Consider the following 21,547-nt stretch of genomic DNA (forward strand, 5'->3'; position numbering starts at 1 on the left):
AATTTATGTTTATTTTGTACTAGTTTCTCTGTAATAATTTCACCCATACTTTTTCACTTAATGATAAAGAAAAAGGCTGATGTTAATCCATTGCTCTCTTTGTGGCAACAAATCCAGGAAAAGACTTCAGACTTAAATGCTCTCCTCAAAGCTTCCATACTCCAGTCATACAGCAGCACCTTTACCTGGCTGATAGTCGTAGAACACATTTTATGCATACTCGACAGAACCAAATTAAAAAATTCTTCAAGAACGGATTTCTTGTTTTCCCTGTTTTCCGGCACGCTTGTTACATGGCACACCAAAAAAAACAAGGGTTTTCTGACATTTACAAAGAAAAGCCTGACTTGAGTCCTAGTCAAATAACTGAAGTCTAATATCTCTGGAACGATAAATGAATTGTTGCTTCTTTTCATGGGATATGTTGGCAATAAGACCTAGCCTTTAAACTTAAAAGTTCTTCTTTCTGACTTGTTTTCTGTCTTTTTCATTTTGTCTCTTAGACTGACCTGCTCTAGCCTTTTCCCTCCTGTTTCTTACTGAATTGGTCAAAGCCATTTTGTTGTGTTAAGCTGTCTTCACGCACTCAACCTGGCCTTTTTGTCCATTGACAGCAGAAAACACTTCAGCTGATAGCAGCTCTGTCTTCTCCCACTCACCTCTGTCTTTTTCTCTTTCCTTCTCTCTTTCTGGCTTTCTCCTGTTGGGATCATACACTCACACAACCACACAAACACTCCTTAACCCAGCCCAAAGACAGAGGCCGGTAAGCCAAAACTATGACAAAACGCAGCAGCTGTGGTTCAACAAAGAAAGGAAGAAAGAATGAGAGAGAAAGAAGAGAAGAGAAAGAGGGAGGGAGGTGAAGAGAGAAGGAGAAATAGAGCCCTTAGAAACTTGATACGTTGTTTGAAAATCTAGCCAGCTTTGATGCAGCACATGCATCTTTAAAGCAAAGCCAAAGCAAATGCTCTCCTCTTGGTCTAGAAAAAGAAAGATAGAATGAGAGATGGCGGGAGAGAAATAACAGAGCAGAGAGGAGAGTGGGAAAAGGGCCGGGCCTCTGACCTCCAGAAACCTCTCTCTCTCTCTCAACCTTTCTTTTTTCCCTTTCTCTCTCTCTCTCTCTCTCTGTCTCTGCCGTATCTCCCCAAACCCTCCAATTACAATAATGAGTGGTTGAGAGCAAGGCAGAGAGAGGCTGTGCGTGACTGGGAGGATAAACGGAGGAGAGGAAGGGAGGGCTGGAGGAAGGAGATTCATCACCGCTTTTTATCTGCTGTGAGTGTCACTCATCCCCTGACCCTGTGCTGATTGGTCAGTGAAGATTAACAGCCGGGACCAGATGTCAGGAGCTGGAGCGCTCTCTGTTGTCACACTGACTTTGTGAAACCCTGATGTGTGAGCGAGTGGGCATGTGGATTAAAATAAAAATGCCACTCAAAGGCTGCTCTTATCCAAAGCACCTTCTTATAGTAGTAATGGCACCATTGACATTTTATTAAAAATCACTGCCACTCTTTATCCCTATCCGTAAATCAAAAGCGAAGTGAACGTGTCACACATGTACATAGAGATACATTCACATAAAGGCACATGTGATTTTCAGGTATTCCTCCCACATCACATTTATTAACAACTTTACATGTAACATTGCATGTGGGCGGCTGTGGCGTACTGGAGAGCAAGGTAGTTCTCCAATCAGTGGTTCGATACCCAGCTTCGGCAGTCGATGTGTCCTTGGGCAAGACACTTAACCCCAAGTTGCTCCCGAAGGCTTGCCATCGGTGTGGACTGGATGTTGCATGAATGTTAGTTAGAGTCTGATGGTGGCACCTTGCATGGTAGCCTGTCATCAGTGTGTGAATGGGTGAATGATATGTAATATACTACTGACTGTAAGTCGCTTTGGATAAAAGCGTCTGCTAAATGACTGGAATGGAATGGAATGGAATGCATGTAATGGAATGAAAATCTGTGCTAATTTTTGACATTTAACATGTTATAAACCCTGATATTTGTTTGTCACAAAACACATTCGAACTCCCAACTCGTCAAATATGGCAGCTAAATAAATATAAACTTCCATTTTCACAGTAAACAACTTGGCTAGGTTTTAGGAAGAGATTGTGTGATTACCAACATGCTTGGTAGTTTCCAGCTTTTTTTTTCCTATGGTGCACTCAATTAATTACATATGTACTGCATAACTTATACAGTTCTACTCCAGAAGATAAGACAGGAAAAGAATCAGCAACCATTTAATATTTTAATATATATTTTTTGACAATTGGTTGAAGAAAACAGAGAGTGTGTAAGAGTTTGTGATTCATTTGTTTATTTGCTATTTTATGGACTAAATGATGTGATCCATTCATTTAGTTCTTGAATTGAAATGAAAAGAAACAGTGCCAGGTCTCAAAAAAACAGCCTAGAGGGAAGGTTAACCTGTTCATGCAGCAAATAGGAATACAAATCGTGTGCAAGAATACTTAATTTGAGGCACAAGCAGGAAACTACAGTGCCGAGCAGCTTTCTGAATGAACAAGACCACATGATGTGACTCACATAGCTCCACATGTTTGCCCACTCCACTGGGGAGTTTTTCCTGTGCCGATGTGAGGGTTCCGGGACAGAGGAGGTCGCATGTGTACAGATTGTAAAGCCCTCTGAGGGAAATTTGTAATTTGTGATTCTGGGCTATACAAAATAAACTGAATTGAATTGAATTTAATTGATTGTTGAGCAGGAACTCTCTATTTTGCCCGGTACGCACAATAACTACTCAATGAGTCCCTTTCATTCAAAAGGGGCGGTACTGAGTAATAAGTAATGGTACTCTACTGATAGAAATCTACTGTACAGCTTGAAGTTGAAGTTTAGGTGATAGAACAGGGTTTGTCTTGAATCGTAAGCTTTTCAGGGCTGGTGGTTCAAACCCCAGCCTGAAGTGTCCCCAGTTTGAGGACAGGAGGGGCAAGAATTCACTGTTCTTCTGAATCAGCAAATATATTTAATTGTTGGTGTGTAAGTAGTTCAGTGAGTCAAATTCCCAAACTAAAGCAGTGCTATGTTGAGCTCCACAGGCACCCGCCTATCCTAATGTGTGTGTGTGTGTGTGTGTGTGTGTGTGTGTGTGTGTGTGTGTGTGTGTGTGTGTGTGTGTGTGTGTGTGTGTGTGTGTGTGTGTGTGTGTGTGTGTGTGTGTGTGTGTGTGTGTGTGTGTGTCATCACCACAACATGTGCATAAAGGCCCAAGTCTTCCCAGCTGGTGCTTGCTGCTGTACCAGTCATGCATTCTGAACCATGACGCTGTAATGGTAAAAACCTCACTTGTGGCATCATCCAGCTCTTGATGATCTGTTCAGCTTGTTGTGGGCTGCATCGCGACCCCCACCGAGCTAGGCTGTCTCCCCCCCACCCCACCCCCTCGTCCCGCTTTCATCTTCCAACTTCCAACCCCCTCCCCATCCCCCCACTGGGCTCACTTGTTCCGTTCTTGTGTTAATCCACTTTTACCACTTCCTCTCCTCCCACTCTCCCATCCCTTCATCTCGCTCTACCAATGCCGCTGCATTCAATCGCTCCATATTGCCATGACCGTTTATGAAAAAACGTAATAGTGAAATTGTACGGGAAACACAAATGCTACATAATCAACCAACAACGGCTTACACATATACATAAGCCGTCCAGAGGCGAGTCATTATTTGGCTTAAAAACATGTAATTTCATCAGCGTACTTGCTATTATTCTTTATGACATATTTATTCAGTTACAAGCAAGTCAAGTCCATGAATTCCTTGTGTTGAATAATCCTATGATTCTCATTTATTCTTGTTTTACAATGTCAGATTTTTCATAATGACCTAAATTCACTCCACTGTTGACGATAAGTTATTCTTGCAGATCTAGCTAGTACCTGCATGTATATCTTTCCCTTTCTTGTGTCTCTCTATACCCATGCTCTCATTCTGTCGTACACCTGACTCTCCTGTGAACTTGTCATCTGTTCAGCAGACAAAGCTTGTGCATCCACGTGGGAGTGTGTGTGCCTTTGTGGGCACAGTGTTGTTGTTGTTGTTTTTTTTTTCATTCAAAGAGGGTACCTGCTCAGATGAGGATCTGACGATGCTCTGTGTGTGCACACGCCTAGGTATATCTGCATGTTTGTGTGGCCGCTGCACGACGTCTTTCCCTCCTCCGTCTGTCTGTCTGTCTCTGCCTCTCGCTCTGTGTTTGTCGCTGCTTCAAAGCTCTCCCTAAAATAGGCCTTTAATCATAGTTTGGTGAGTGCGTGGCTCGGCGGTTACGAGCTATAAGCAGAGACTGGATGTATTTATAGCAGACAGGGAGAGGATGGCTGGAGCTCCGCTGGAAGGGCGGATGGAGGCAGATTACAGAGTCGAGGCCCGGAGCGAGACCTTTTCAGCCGGCCGTGTAACAACACAACGCGTCTCCCCCTCCTTCCTTCATCGCCCTCTTAAACCCTATATCGAAGTTCTGTTCGGTCTGGCTCGGTTTGACTTGGGCTGAGCTGGGTGGTGAAGCTGAGACATGACCCTACAAGGAAGTGTGCACATGCATGAACACATGCAAGCACCGAAACAAACACATTATATACATACCCTGAGTGTCTTTCTACCAAGATCCACTTGTTGATGTCACCACGAAGCTACCAGTATTTACACAAGTTGTTGCTTGCTTTCCTAAGAGTCACTTATTATCACAGCTTGATTAGCCTCAGGAGGCCTTGGGCTTCTGTTAGCTACATAGTGGCATCCTCTCGATAATGTTTGTCTGCAGTTGCAATATTGTTGCATGATACTGAAGTTGTATACTGGAACTGTGTGACAACTCTCCCTTGTGGTGCACTAAAGGACACTCAAGCAGAAGCAACACACTCTGGCATGACCCAAGTAGGAAGATGTTATTCCAAATAGCCCTGTTCAGGTCTTTGACTGTGGGGAAAAGAAGTGCAAGTGCAATTTTAAGGTACTTTTCTCAAGTACAAGTACTTACAACACAACATCCAGAGGAAAATATTTGACCTTTTACTCCACTAAATGTACCTTTACTTTGAAGATTAAGTTTATACATATGGTGAGTTTAAAGGCATTATATAAGGCACTGTGAGAATAAGCTATACTAACAGTATATAAAGGTGTTAGCTTTGCCTCAACAAGCTAGAAAATTAACAAGTTTCCCACACATCATCATTATCTTTACATCACTAATAATAATTCAATTATATAATACATAATGATATACGGCCTAAAAAAAGGACCTTTTTCTACATTACCAGCACATTAACTTTTGATACTTATAGTTCATTTTGCTTTAAATACTTCTGTATTTTTACAGGACATTTTTGCTAAAGGTCTTCTTTATATGCTTAAAGAAAAAGTTAGATATTTTGGGGAATATGCTTTAATGTTTTCTTGCCGAGAGTTAGATGCGAAGATTGACACCACTCTCTAACAATGTCTGTACGCTAAATCTGAATCTTCCGCCAGCAGCCAGTGTGCTGAGCTTAATCCCAACCTGTCATTTTTTACGCTTAAACAAATGAGATATGATGTGTTTAGATGAAGGCTTGAGAAGTGCTGCTAGGTGGACAGAGTCAGGCTAGCTGCTTCCTGTCTTTTGCTAAGCTAAGCTAACCGGCTGCTGGTGGAGTTCAGCTTCACTGGTCTTTGACAAAAAAAGATTCACTGTTTAAGTTTACCTTTCTGAAGCATGTTTCAGGTCTCTTTCAGTAGAAATTGAAATAAAATGAATATAATGGAAGTCTGAAAGGAAGGAAATCAATCAAAATACTTAAATACTTTTGTCAAATGGTCAGAAGAAATGTCAAGTATAGCCTAAAGCTATATACAGCTTTTAGCTTACTCAATGAGATAACATTTTAGTATGATTCATCCATGTATTTGCTCTAAACTAATACCTAAAAATAGTGGTAAAAATGTTGTTTTTTATTTAAATGTGCATTGTGTTATCAACAATATAAAATCCACCCACTCAGGTACAGAAATGCTCATATTTTTTTAACACAGTCTCAAACACATATACAGTCGATGAAGAGGTCTTGCAGAGCACTGATCTCTGATCATTCCTGACTCCAGAGTTACTGACCTTGGTCAGGCCCTCCGAGTTGTCCATCATCTGTATTCTCCCTTTCTATTCTGGCTCTCTATTTACCCTTTTGTTTGTATTTCTCCTCATCTGTTGGACTCATTATGCCTCGCCTTGTCTCTGCCCTCCATTTCTTATTCATGCTCTTTTATTTATATTCTCCCTTTTCTCCTGCTCCCTACAAACTGTTGTCTGGAAGCATCAAAGGCCTTGTAATTTAACCCAAACCACTCTTACACAAACACACACAAACACACACAAGGTCCTTGAAAAGATGGAAAGACTCTCAAGCATTCCTAATTAAAAGCTTTAAACAGTTTTCAATTGTCTGACATCCGGTAAATACAGAGCTGATTCTTTTCAGAAAAATGGAAGGATAGTGTTGTGAGCTGCATTGCTGTATATTTAATGCAAGGCCAGTTGTATAATATGCATCCTTTAGGCTTTGAAATACATCGATTTTTATATGTTTTTTTCCTTCTCTGCTCAGTCATTATTAAAACACTGGATTGCCTATTTTATTCTGGCATTTAAGTTTCCCTTACATTAAATTCTCCACAGCTGTGAAAACATCAAATAAGATTTCTCTTAAACCTACAGATGGTGTTTACATCAATTCAAACTCACACACTGTCTTTCAGAAAAAAACATATGCACTTGTTCACTTGCACATAAATATGGATGAACCACAGGTATGGACAGCCTTGTGTCTGTTATAAAGACACCCAGACTCACTCAAGTTACAACACACACACACACAGCAGGTAGCCATCGGGCTGCCACAGAGTGGTGGCAGATGGTAAGTGCTTCTGCCCGTATCGCCTCTTAATGACAGAGCCGCTGATCACTTCAAACAAGCCACTCGGAGCAAAACTTTCCCTCTGTTGGTGGAGAGATGTTCAAGTCACTGAGCAGGTACCCTGGAGAACTATCCATGACTCTGTGTGTGTGTGTGTGTGTGTGTGTGTGTGTGTGTGTGTGTGTGTGTGTGTGTGTGTGTGTGTGTGTGTGTTTGTGTTTGTGTGTTTGTGCAAATGCAATGTGTCTTTTAGCTTACCCATAAACTTTGTGTATGCTGTGTGTGTTCGTGTGTTCAGGCGTGCACTGATTTGTGTGTGTGTGTGTAAGTAAAAGTGTGTCAGCTCGGGAGTTTTCTTGCCCGGCTGTGTGGAACACAGCAGATGTGCTCAGTTCTCCCCTGAGGATGCCGCCTCTCTCTCCTCACTCTCTCTCATCAAGCTCCCTCATCCGTACATACCCTCCAATGTTTATACACCGCTGCTCTTCACATAATAAGCTGACGTCTGTACTTATCCCTCCTTCCCTACTTTGGTTACCTATTCCCCTTCTTTCCTCTACCTCTCTCCTTCCATCCTCCTGGGCCTCTCACAACATGCCACCTCTCAGGTATTGTTTTTTTTAACCATATCTTGAGCAGATTTGCTGCATGTTGTTGACACACATCCACACACACACACACACAAACACACACACACACACACACACACACACACACACACACACACACACACACACACACACACATGTAAGCTGGAGGGTTTAAGTGGAAGGGTTTTAATTGTGCTATGATGGTCAAAATGCTTTTTAAGAGGCTTTTAGTGTTTTTTCAGCACAATTCTCGAGTCAATCGCTAAAACTTTGAATGTTTTGTATCTTTTTATATGAAAATAGTCCCATTTAAAGAAGACAATTACCCAATGTGTAATATCAGCTTTTGCAAAAGTCAGGAATAAAAACTCAAATAACCTGGGGCCCACTGGCCCAGTTCTCCAAGGGGTCCACATGAGCACTCTGTGGTAGCAAAAAAACATCCTTTTAGAAAGACACTTTTTGTAATCATGTGACAGATGTGCAGTGGCGAATCAGACTGCTGTAAGACTCAACTTGCTAAATGTTTAAGGAGCTGTATTTGACATTTAGAGCATTAATATAGCATTAATATATTATATATGTAAAGATATAGTGGAGTAATGTCCACCTGAGCAGAGAATGAAGTCGCTCTCCCTCTCTGTGTGTTGTTATCCGAGCTTCTCTTTTCTTTCTCTCACATACCTGGGCTGGCCATGCTTGCTTTTAGTGCATGTTAGCGCATGTGGCCAGATGTTCTCATACGGCGGTTACAGCTGATAATGCTGTCTGATTTTCGACTTTCCCCGTATTTTGCATTGTTAGCACTGTGAGCATCGTTAGTTATGAGGCTTTGTCCCATTGTCGACATGTTGAGAGCCCTTGAGAGGCAATCAAAATGCTCCCAATCTTGGATCCAGCACCTTGAAATGAGAAATAAAGGCACGTTTTTATGCTCCAATTGTACAGCCTGATGGCCTTAAAAAAAAAATTTTTACTCCAAAATAAAAGTCTAGAGAGAAAATAAGATTGGGAAAAAAAATTGTCACAGGACAGATCTCTGGCTGCAAAGTACATGCTCAAGATTTTTGTTTGTCTTGATTCTGGCGCTATCATCGGTCTCAAATTTCATTGAGGTATAGAGAGAGATCACACTGTATTTTTGGAGTCTTACGGAAACTGGCTTAAGGTTGAATGACTTTGGTTGAGGGTTTCAGTAACAGGCCTCACTTCTAATCTCCCTTTCTTTTCTCTCTCTCTCTCTCTCTCTCTCTCTCTCACACACACCCACAAACACACACAGCTCCTTCATCCAGTACATCTTCCTGCATGTATAAAAGTCTATTTAGTCCCAACTAGGCCACAGCATCACATGAGCAGTTAGTCACACCATAAATCACACCAGTTCCTGCCGTTCCCTCCCTGGATTTCAGCTGCTATTTTCGGTCGGGGGAAACGGCAAAAGAAGTGAAAGTATTCAAGCTGTCGAAAACATAAAAAAAGGAATATTCTTATTCAATTTTATGAGATCGCATTACGTGCAGCGCAGGCGTTGTGCACACGTTCTATCAGCCCAGATAAAGTGAGAGAGAGGAGACAAGGTGACACTACAAGCAACAAGAGTGTGGATAATGAAAACTAAACACCATCCTTTCTCTCTTTTCCTCCTGTCTTGCATCTGCTCTGCACCACTAGCTTGTCTGTATGCTAGTCAGGGGATTTGAACGGCGTGTGTGTGCGTGTGTCTGGGCGTCTTTATGTGTGTGTGTGTGTGTGTGTGTGTGTGTGTGTGTGTGTGTGTGTGTGTGTGTGTGTGTGTGTGTGTGTGTGTGTGTGGGTGGGAGTGAACAGCAAAAGAAGTGGGTGTATCTTTTTTTACAAATTGTGATGAAAAAAGTCCGCTCTGGTTTTTCAACAAACCCTGCAGATGGGACCGTGGAGAGAACATTTTGTGATTTTCTCTTAATCTTTTTTGAGATTGTTTGTGTCGGTCTGCGATCGCGGGAATCAGGAACAATCCAAAAACGTGGGCACTCCCTAAACAAATCAGACACTCCTGAGACAAATCACATCGAGTCGGCTATTTGATGTCAAAGGATCAATAACTGGGTTTACAAGGAGGCTAATATTCTGTTAATACTCTTGAGTGATAGCCTAATCAGAGTAAAAGGCCTTTATTAAAATGGGATTTGCATCAAGATGTGCATGACATGATGAACAATCTAATCACACCCACAGATTTACTCCCATTATCAATGTTCCTATTCTCTGCATTCTGTCCAGGTTGGATCACATTTTCCCTTTTGCAATAAGGTCTGACTCTAAATCCCTGTTTTGTTGAGTATAGGTGTTCTGCATATAGCCTTGATTAAGCTGCTCTCTTCTTAATGCTGCAGCGCTGATTGTAGGAGTACTTTAACAATCTTTAGTCTAAAAGCTGTGTCCAATCGAGGCAAAACGCAATTTAGGTTGTTTTACAAAACAAGATTAGCCGATTTTCTCAATTTGAAAATTTTCATTCTTAATGGAATGGTTATTGAAAAAGTGTATGAATGCAAACCTCCCGGCGACCGGCTCGATAACAAACTGACTCACATTAAAGCAATGGCTGATTGAAGCTGTTGACGGTTAGTTTCTTTTATAGATTAAAATAAAAAGTTCAGATTTTGCAAATGGTGCAGACTTGCAACCATTTCTATCAGTGTGGGAATATGGTTTAATCAATATAGTGCTACTTTAAAAGCTTTAGAAAGCTTCCTTCTCTCTGCTGTTAGTTTCATAACTTTAACAGCACATGGCACTGCACTCTTCATCAAAACAACGGCTGGAAGGGACAAGTGCAATATCGCTTCTTGTTTATTTGCACAGCTTCCTCTAAATGGAAGACCACCTTATCTCTCTTCTGACATGCAGATCTGGAACTTATCAGACTTGCCTTGAAGACTGGCTTCTGCTCCCGGTTCTTAAAGTAAATACAGAGCTTGGGAAGCTTTCAGTGCAGTGTTCCATCCTGCAGGAATCATTTACAACAGATCTTAGAGGTTGATACGGTGGGTAGTTTCAGCAAACTCAATTATGAGTTATAGCCGTGAGAGCTTTTAGTGAGAAAAATACTTTTTTTGAATCATCAGTTGAGTTGATTGCCAGCCTGACAGCGACACTGGTGTTCTTTTTCACCTTGTGAGTCTAAGTGTGAGTCAGCGAGGGCTGAATGTATTCCTGCAGAAACCAACTGTAGGAACAACCACTGAGGATGATTGAGTTCTAAGTTGTTTGTATTTCTGCAAGGTGCAGTTGGGAAACTTTTAAGATTTGTTGTTGCGATCAAAACAAAGGCAGAGATCGAAGATGGGTGTGGCCTGAGCAAGAGTCCCGGAAGTACGGGGGTACTCAGTATTCAAGGTGCCCCCCCACTTTGCGCCCCTAGCCCGATGTGTTGCGGCTTGTGTGATCCCAAGATGATCTTTATTATTTTCACTGTCTTTGTTATTTGCAGTTAGTCCACCAATGGCTGAACTGGACTCTATGAGCTAGCCAGTCCACCAACAAAAACATTAAGGTCTAAATGAATTGATATTCTTTGCCACTTGAGGGGATGGAAAAATCTGTCAATATTGTCATATAAATTACACATCCTACAGACACACACAACAGCAACATTAGTGTTACTTTTGAGTCGTGTATCTGGTTACCTGGCAAATAAGGCCACTCATCACTCTACTGTAAGCTGTTTTTTTTTTCTAACAATTCCTGAAGGGAATATCTTGATCTTTAGCTTCTAAATGCTACATTCACCAGCTAGCTGCTTACTTTGTCTGTCCTCATTGTGGTCTAGCGGAGGTAGTGTACAGTGGGTTTATCATTAAAACAGAGTGTTTGTATGTAAAATACTGCAGAGAACAAAAAAATGTTTAATGAAATGTTAATAAGAGCAGCTGTGAGGGTTAAATGGAGGTAGAAACTAGGTTATGGATTGCAGAATTGTGCAGACTTGTACAGGTGGAAGCTGAGATGGTGGAGGTTCGGGAGCAGAGATTGCCACAGGGTTAAACTGTGCAGGAGCTCTCACACATTGTGAACCTAAATGTTGTGTTTACAGCACACAGTTCCAAATGAAAAGCAAACATGTGGGTGAAATTCACCATTTACCGTGGGAGCAGAATTGATGACATTGAGCTATAGGTGGTGGAGTAGGCGAGGCTCGGCGGTGTGAATAAGCTGAGACATCAACCAATTCCAACTGGGGAAGTGTGAAATGTTCTTCTCAGGTTTTTTTAATTCTGTCATCTGTCAACAGATCAGTTGAAAAGGAAATATGAGCATTTTTACAGCAATGTAACGATGCCCCTCTGTGTCTTTATCCAGATGTGTTGGACAGCATGGCGAGGTTCAGCATTCAGGGAGTGTTCAACTACAGCATGCTGACTCTGTCTGACCACGAGAAGGTTTTGTACGTCGGAGCACGGGAGGCATTGTTCGCCCTTGACCCCAATGACATCAGCAAACAGCTACGGCCTCAGGTAACACACACACACACACACACAACACACACACACACACACACACACACACACACACACACACACACACACACACACACACACACACACAATGCTTTAAAAGTTGTATTTTCCATTTAAGGGGAGTCAAATTTGACAAAACTTTAATAAGGGAAGGATAGGAAGTATTCAAAAACAAGCAATTGTATCCACACAATACAGCCTCTGACTAACTGCCACTGCAAACACCCACACAGTCTGAAAGGCTTTTGTAGAAATGTGAGAAATTAAATGATAACACATAAGATTTAACATCACAACGCTTCATGATGGACAGTTCAGGAACAAAAAGCTTCTCCTGGTTACTGAGCACTGCAGAGATAAACACACTTTTCAAATACTTAATTTAAATACGCCAAATTCAATTATGATATCAACTGTGATATAATTATTTTAGAAAAGGTTCAGCTTGAATATGCAGGAAAGGAAGAAAAAAATACATAGAGCATAATCTCTGCCACACTTCTTCGCTGTCTATTAACTTCCAGACTGACCTTGTTTGATCCTTTTTTGGCTCATTTTTGGACTCATATTTCAGAACACACACAAAAAATGTTTCTGGTGGATAATCAAAGACCTCTACAGTACCATAATAAAGTCAACTGAGTCATACTAGTTGTTGGGTTCTTTATTGGTCTGGCCTGTACTGCACTTCTTTGATTAAATGTTCAGGCCCGTAAGCTAATAATGTATGAGCTGACAAGCAAATTAATGCCTTCTCAAATTGTGTAGAAAGTGTCCTCCTTTAAGGGTCAAAAATATAATAAAATGTATTTATTGCTGCTGTTAGCTTTTCAAAAGCAGAAAACATTGTTTCTTGATGACAATTTTCTATCTGAAGCACCCGGAAACTAACGAAATACATGCTACACGTTATCATAGATTGAATACCTCTATGAATAATATTGTTTGTTAAATGAAAATGGAATGAAAAAAACAAATCTACAAATCTACTTAATTTCGGATGATGAAGGTGAAAAATGAAGTTCTGAACTCAGTTTCATACTTATGTTGTGGTCCTTGATGAAGAAAAGAGATACTTGAAGATAAAGATAAGGTAGCTAGCATTAATAATCATCCATGTATCATTATGTGCAGTGTTTTAGATTTAATTAAATAATAACTTTTAACTAGATTTTGTCAGTTTATTGCACCAAACATAAAATTCCGTAAACTTACAAAAACAAAGTAATATGAAGATTCATTGTTAATAAGGAAAGGCCTTTTTACATGATCAACTTTTATATATTTTGGACTAAATTCAGATGTCTTTTGGCAAGTTATTACTTTATTTGGAAGTTATTTATGTTATCCGTTACTAAAAGCCTCTAACAGCAATAGTGTGAGTACGCTGCCAAACATTAAGATCCTAATGTGCATGGCTATTGGCTCCAATATTTCACTTCTGTCAGCACAAACATATCCACTGTGTATGCGTGGGAGTACACAGGCACTCTCACGCACACACAGTTTTCACAGGCGTTGGCCCCTGTTTCTCGGAGTTTCCGATGCACTTATTCAATCATTTTTTTTATTGTCCTTGTTTTAATTTGCGTATCTTGTTTTTTCTCTGAAGCACTCTGGGGCAAACCTGTTTGTTCAGAGCACACTATAAATACCCTTGGCTTGACCTAATACACACACACACACACACACACACACACACACACACACACACACACACACACACACACACACACACGCACACACTTACACACGCAGAGATGCTAAAGCCTCAGAGACTCAATCATGGTTTTGCTTTGCTCCACTCAATAATTGGTCCGTATTGCAATCAGTACAATTGTAGCAGGCCAATGAAGGTGTAGTAGGCAGCCTGCAGCGGTTGGGGAATTGTTATCTGATTTAGTGGCGTAATGAGCAGTTATTAGATACACACGCACACACACTAACACACACATTGTCACACACAACACAGGCTGTGGCTGTCTGAGTGAGGGTTATGAGTCTTACAGTAATGATAAGACCACCTGTTGTCAGCCCCCCTAGTGTGCAATGTAGATGGAAGCAGCCAACACAGAGAAATGACTGAGGGAATAGTCCATCCCCTCCGTCACCATCTGCCCATCATTCTCTCTCACCCTTCCTCCCCCTTCCGTTCTTTAACTGCTACTTTTGTTATTCCTACGCTGCTGTCTTCCTTGCTCGCTGTCTCTCGTCATTACTTTCATACCCTCAATATTTCCAAGGGATGTATTTTCGCCGGATTTGGACTATTTTTTGAGACATGCAGCTCCCATTCGTGTCTGAAGTGCTTCCTCCTACATTATTTAGTTATGTTCCTTCCATTGTTAGTTATATTAGTTATGTTCTTTTTGTTTTTCATTATTTATGAATCATGTTCAGTCATCCTCCCAAGTGGTGCCTCAGACACCACTGATACAATTTGGACTAAATTTGCTACATTAAGTGCAAATCGTTGCAAGTGTTCAAACGACGTGAAATCAAGTTCACATATCAAAATGTCCTTGCTCTTCACATTTGTTTTTTATGTCCATCTCAATTTGAGTATCACTATAACCAGTGTTTATTTTTAGTCATTAGCTAATGGCCAAAGCGTGGACTGCCTTACTTATGCTTACACTATATGAGATAAAAACATCAGAGATTAGCACAGGGTTTTAAAGATGCTGAAATCAAGCGGCCATGTAATAGCACTGAGGTCCTTCACAAAGTAAAGGTTTCTGCCTCCTTTTCATCAGTTGGGACTCTTTCGACACTAATGTGAAGAGAGCTTATTATTCGTGCCATGCGTTAGTGTGAAGTGGAGGACATTTACTTTGGCATGCTTGTCTTTGTAGGTCGACGGGCATTAACACGGAGAGCTTTCTACTGCTTTACTTCTGCCTGGTGTTTTTTTGTAAAATACCTGATCTGTGTGGAGAAAATGAAGGGTCTAGTTTCTTCATTAGATAATAAAGAAGACAGTGACTAGTGACTAATGAGAATCCGTTGGGGACAAATTAGAAGTAACAATAAATTGCTGGTGTTGCTATGATTCATTTTATCTTCTCTGTTTTTCAAAACTCTAATGCATTAGTTAAAATAACAGATATTACAGGCATTATTTCAAAGCCATTGATCCTAATGATTAATTATATTATAGTAATATATAAAAGTCACTATTTTAAGTCTAGTTTGTATAGCTCAGTCTGTCAACCAGTACAGTACTGGGCAACAACTCATTGTTTGATTGCTGTTGGTTTAAACCCACTCAAGTAAATCAGAGTTTAATATTGTATTCGCAGCAGCTCTCTGCCTGTAATGACCAGTTTAATTATTTCTAATGATGTGGAAACCTCTTAGTATACATAGTTTGGACCTCTGTCCACGGAGCAAAGTTCAGCCGTGTGTCACATAGCCATTAAAAAAAGCAGCTACTGTGAATAACACTAAATAGCAAAAGTATGGACATGTGAAGTGGGAAAGAATGTGAAATGTTCTTTTTTTTTATTTGCCTCCCCACGTCTGTACATGTTTCAGCAGAATTGTACTTTTTGGAGGACAAAAAGCTTGTCACTGGAAGTAATACTTCTTCCAAGTGCATTATGGTACACTTTCTTGCCAGTCGGTCTTTGATCCTTTAAACAATGGTATAATCATTAGAGAATTTTGCTGCACTAAGGACCTCACAGTTTCCTTTGTACCACTAACTCAGAAGCGTCGCTGCCAGAGACTGAACCTGGGTCTCTGCAGCGGTGCTATTATACTGCAACACCTGGGCGGCTCAGTCTGTGGGCTATTTAAACTTCAGAAACCACTTTGAACCTTTTTGGTGGATCAAAAAGTATGCGCCTGCTGTCATTAAGGCCAATAATGTGCAAAATGTTTTTTAGTACCAAGATACACTTAAAAAAAAATACCAATATTTGTGAGTCAGTGGTTGTTGCCATAGTAACATCAGCAAGTGGTCAACAGGTGGAGTTTAGCAAAAAAAACATTTGTTGCCATGATGTCTCTCCAAGTTCACCATTTGAGAAAGAAACGAGGTGATGTCATTTACACATCTATTTCTTTTTTATGGTCCATGGCAACGATTGAACATGATATACTGATACGTTGGTACTTGCAGGATGTATTACTCATTGGGGCAAAAGGCAGACAGCATCGTTACTGGAAACGACATGTTGCCCACATTGAATCTGTGTTTTTTTTTCTTCTCTAGATCGACTGGCCGGCTCCGCAGGATAAGAAGAGAGAGTGTGTTGCCAAGGGGAAGAACAACCAGGTAACATGGATTTTAGCTGACAGAGTGTGAAGAGTCGATGGGGTTACCTGCCTTGCTCGAGGGCACAGTGGCAGTATTTTTTTTTTAAGACAGTAGTTTATGAGAGCACTTCACTTAGCTCAATTACATTTTGTCAGGTTAGTCTGGGGCTTCGAACTGGAAACCTTCCAGTCATTACATTAGCACGCAGTGAGTGTGCATCTTCCAGATGGGGTTAGGATCAGCAACTTTTAAGATGGTTCTGCTCCAAAGAGAATATAAAATATGATAACGACAGACAGACAGACATGAGAGTAGTATCCATGTTCTCTTCAAACTATCACTTTAACATATGCATTCTTATATTGGTGTACCACGGTCAGAGAAGCATTCTTCCTTCAGATTTAAAAAAAATCGTAACAAATCTCATAATGACGTTCCACTCATTGAAAATATGATGATATTTAACAGAGAAGTAACTCTTTGTTATTCAGCATTACCTCATACATTGTCCAGGCATATGAGCCTTCTGTTCTTACCATCAGTTGGGCTGCATTTGTAAACACAGATAGTGAACTGCTTTGCACTTCAGTCCCAGCAAGCGCTTCTCCCTGCTTACACTGCATAATGTACATTTTCAGTCTCGTTTAATATTTTATAAAAAACACAGAGCGCTTTTTTGAAATGGAGCAAAAAGCTGCTCTCATCGCTCGACAATAACCTCTGATGACAGAAGGGGAAATAGTTCACTGGAGTGCTGTAGTTCACTAAAAATGTCTGCAAGAAAAAACATGTTTAGAAATGAGTATCTTTAAAACAGGAGCTATAAAAATACTTGAGCGTTTTCAAATTGATAATTTCTCTTTTTGGATGTGTTTCATGAAATACAGCCCGATGACTTGTGATCCAGATAGTTGTGCAGAGCATTAAGTAAAAAAACAATATTTATCCTGCACGCACAGCTACTTCATAGCTGTGAATTCTCACATATGGTTAATATATATACGCACATACACACACACAAATATATGACAGGCATTGACTTACTATATGCAATAATAACCATATGGTGTTTACACTGACCGTCGTTATACCTAAGTCTTTTTATGTAATGTTATAGTTATGTGCCTGTAGTTGAAGCCCGTCTGCAAGACACATCTCATCCTAATTATCCCCACTGATTCCAGGAGCTTTAAAAATTAGTTTTAAAAAATCATATTGCTCCTATTACAGCTGTGAGATACAGATATTGTTTTGCTGCTGCGATAGGAAAACATCAAGTGGATGCACTGAATTATTCATTCCTCTCGCATCATGTGTGAGCATCTGTTTCCAATTCCGTTCAAAGAGCTTTATTGTTCATCACAGCGCAGACATTGAAGGGCACTACCCATAAAACACTGCATATATTACACTGCTAATTGCACACATATCTTTTGAATGGAATAAATCTTTTGTTTTTCTTCTTTAATTTTAAAGGTTACTTACATATTGTGGTTACATCATATATTAAGGGATGTCCTAAATGGGACACTTGTATAACAGTGTTGATTGACTGACTTCATACACATACATGAAAGTAAAGTGTTGCTCTAAAAAGCTGCCAATATTCAGTGCCTTTGTGTTTTTTTTAACTATTTGTACATGCAAAAATAAATAATAGAAGATGACAGAGCCTTTCATCGTTGACTCACCTACTGTTTTCACACATTTTTAATAAAAGAATACAATCAGCAAACATAATCTAGTCTCAAGGTTATTGAGGTATTTCAAGTGAATGAGGATTTTAAAAGAAGTCACACTGAAGAATTTGACTAAAGCTAAATCTCAGAGGTGTGTGTGAGCATACAGAGAGACTACATGGTGGAATAGACTTTACTTTACTTAATAGAGGACAAAACAGAACTGACTGCCCAACAAACAACGGCATTTTAACAATTCCTCCTCTCGCCTCAACAGACCGAGTGCTTCAACTACATCCGTTTCCTGCAGAGCTACAACCACACGCACCTCTACACCTGCGGCACCTACGCCTTCCAGCCCAAATGCACCTATGTGGTAACTATGCATGTGTGTGTGTGTGTGTGTGTTTGTGTGTGTTTCCCTCGATAGAGTTATTGTGAGTCGGTGTTGACAGGTGTCAACCATCTGACCTCAGGCGAAAAAAAAAAGAAATGCATGGAAAACAGTATCCCATGCTGGGTTAGTTCAATGTGTGTGTGTGTGTGTGTGTGTGTGTGTGTGTGTGTGTGTGTGTGTGTGTGTGTGTGTGTGTGTGTGTGTGTGTGTGTGTGTGTGTGTTGTGTGCATATATGTGACACTGATGCGATAGGACAACATGACCAGGGGTGGAGCGATGGTTCTCGGAAAGGACAGACAGAGCTTGCAGCTGTGTCATGTGGGTCATAATACACACTGACCACAAAAACTAAAAAAACACCTGTGTTCATGTGTGTGTTAGCAGAGCAACGCAGACAAGTTTACCCTCTACACTGCAGCCCTGGAGGATGGGAAGGGTAAATGCCCATATGACCCTGCCAAGGGGCATACTGGCCTGATAGTGGGTGAGTGTCAGAGTGAGCACATACTGTTCTTAGATTCATGTAAATGAACGCATGATTCATGTCCTCCATATAAAATATGCATGTGCATGGTGGCAACGGAAGTGGCGTTTTACATATATCATAAAGAGGAGTAAGCAGGCTTTAAATATGGATATAAAGCTGTCAACAGCATAGGATTGTCTGGTAATAGCATGTTCTGTTGTCTGGATCGATAATCCTACAGTGGACTCACAACTGTTTCAGGGCAACAGGTGTTACAGTTTAACTGGTGACTTTCAGCCAAATGCGTCCATGGTTGCCCGTAGTAACTATCATAAATTGTTAACGTAGATAATAAACACAGATAAGTATGTATATATCATGGTATTTGATGTTCTCTACATGACCACAGATAACGTCGTTTTTAGCATTTAGTGACTTCTATGCTCGTAACTCCTGGCTGTTACACGCTAGGTTTCTCCACTTAATACGTGCATATATCTGTACACTAAATGTTAAGCAAATTCCTAATGTATTCTACCCATTCACTTATAGCACACAGATATGGAAAATAATTTTGTTCTGGTTGTATTTGTGAACTTTGGTGGTTAATGACCACCCTACTTCCGTTGCCAAACTGCGTGCACACACTTACCTATGACATCATTGTTTACTAAATGTAAAAGCAGCTATAAGAAAATACGAATTGTGTGTTGTTATAACGATCATTAAAGGATCATGTTCAACCAATTGAACCAAGATGCATGAGTACTCCTTAGTTGGAAATACATTCATATCAATCAACACCAAACAGTCAGCTTCACTTTTTCTGTCTCAGCGGTCTGCACATTTAACAACACCACCATGTTTTTTACAGCTCTAACAGAAGCATTAAATGTCCATCTAATCTCCAAAACCCATTTCTTCAGCATATCCCATCTGTTTTGTAGCTTTATGATTGCACTGAGAGTCCAGGAGTCCAATTTAAACTTTTGCATGCTGCATTCACAAGGCAGCCATTCTCTGTCCTTCTTTGTGCCTCCACGCTAAACCAATGTCCCTCTCTCAGGCCTGTACAACTGTGGCCGAAAAACAGAATTAAACTAAAGCTAGCATTCTTTTGGTGCAGATAAGGAGCTGTACTCAGCAACGCTCAACAACTTCCTGGGTACAGAGCCAGTCATCCTGAGGAACATGGGCCAACAGCACTACAGCATGAAGAGTGAATACTTGCCTGCCTGGCTCAATGGTAAGTGAAAAATAGGACATTAGAAGGACAGAGAGAAAGAAGTGGTAAAGCTGACAACTGAAAGAGAGAGACTTGGAGGGAAGTAAATGGGAGGGAATGGATAAAAAATAATTAAATTGGTTGTTTGCTTAGTGCACATTGACTTTTTTGTAGTTTTTGAGACAATGGGTCTTTAATTTCACACAGAACTAAACAACAGCAGGCTTTTAACGAACAATTTTGTTGGCTAAAATGACGACAGTTGTTAGCACATTTCATCAGCTTTTATCAGCTCTAATGAGATGTTTGAAAAACTGCCTCCAGAAGACTTTTTAATCTTGCCAGCTGGCGGCTCCTTAAAACGAATGTAAAGGGGTCTTTAATCTGCAGATATTGGCTACATACATGATGTAATGCTGAAAGAATAATGCTAAAGGCTGCATGTCCCATGTCAGTATCCTCACCAGTTAATGGTGAATGTTCAAGACACATAAATAAAGGATAGCGTTGCTTCCCTTTTGCATATTAGCTAATCGGCCGTAGTTTTATAGTCTATTAATAAGTGTAGAGAATTAATTAAAATGTTATTTCGTCCTAATGTTACCCTGCTTGAATGCTTCTGTGGACAAGCAACAGAGATAAAATCCAGACATATGTTTCATTTAGTCTTTGAGAAGAAGGAGAAGGATAAATTGGACGTAACACTATCTCTGGTAATGAGAAGCAAATTATGTGCTACCTACCACAAGATAGCTACACAGTTATACCATCTAGTGGTATTGTTAGTACTACTAGCTACTAGCTTTGTAAGTTAGTTGCCACACATGCTCACGTTTGTAGCCAATGTTCCTTACACCTTACTGTGTGTGTGTGTGTGTGTGTGTGTGGGTGTGTGTGGGTGTGTTTGTGTGTTCCAATCAGCGTAGAAACCACGCCATTACAGTACTAGAATGCCTTGCACAGTTGTACACTTGTATTTTACTATTATGTTCAGAAGAAAATATCTACTTCATAATAATTACTATTGAATTAAACTAAAATGTTCTGCATCAGTTAAGTTTTCCAAGACACTGCGACACCGACAAATTAAATATGAATTCAAATTAAATTAATCGCGTAAGAGATAACTCAGTCTTCTTTTTAACAGAGTTTCATTTAAAAAAAAGTATGAGCTAGAAACATGCAAAAGAACAAGAGACAAAGAAAAGGAATGAGTTGCAGGAAATGAAGCGCAGGACTCGGCTATAGAGAAGGATGGTTATCTTTTTTGTCGGGGGAGGAGGTGGAGAAAGGAGTGAGCTACTTGAGGAGAAATGAAGGAGAGAGAAGAGGATGAAGTCACAGCAGGGAAAATAGCTGATGAAAGAACAGACATTAGGGCTTGCCGATGAAACGATACAGGGATAGGTGAGGGGAATGGAAAATTGAGGGGAGGAAGGAGGAACATACAGATGAGGCTGAGGTTCGGATCGATGTGTCCGTTTGTTAT

At 40.4% G+C, this 21,547-nt stretch overlaps 1 protein-coding gene across 1 annotated transcript in view; it reads left to right on the plus strand.

The window, feature by feature from the left end:
* The window catches only part of sema4c (sema domain, immunoglobulin domain (Ig), transmembrane domain (TM) and short cytoplasmic domain, (semaphorin) 4C), an 89,436-nt gene that overhangs the window by 49,890 nt on the left and 17,999 nt on the right, over positions 1-21,547 (plus strand). The window contains 5 exon segments of the mRNA XM_054611263.1: positions 11,869-12,023; positions 16,246-16,308; positions 18,247-18,345; positions 18,749-18,851; positions 19,960-20,079. Of these exon segments, the coding sequence (XP_054467238.1) occupies positions 11,869-12,023; positions 16,246-16,308; positions 18,247-18,345; positions 18,749-18,851; positions 19,960-20,079 (540 nt within the window).

Source organism: Anoplopoma fimbria, chromosome 13, assembly GCF_027596085.1.
Source record: "Anoplopoma fimbria isolate UVic2021 breed Golden Eagle Sablefish chromosome 13, Afim_UVic_2022, whole genome shotgun sequence".
NCBI classification, from domain to species: Eukaryota; Metazoa; Chordata; class Actinopteri; order Perciformes; family Anoplopomatidae; genus Anoplopoma; species Anoplopoma fimbria.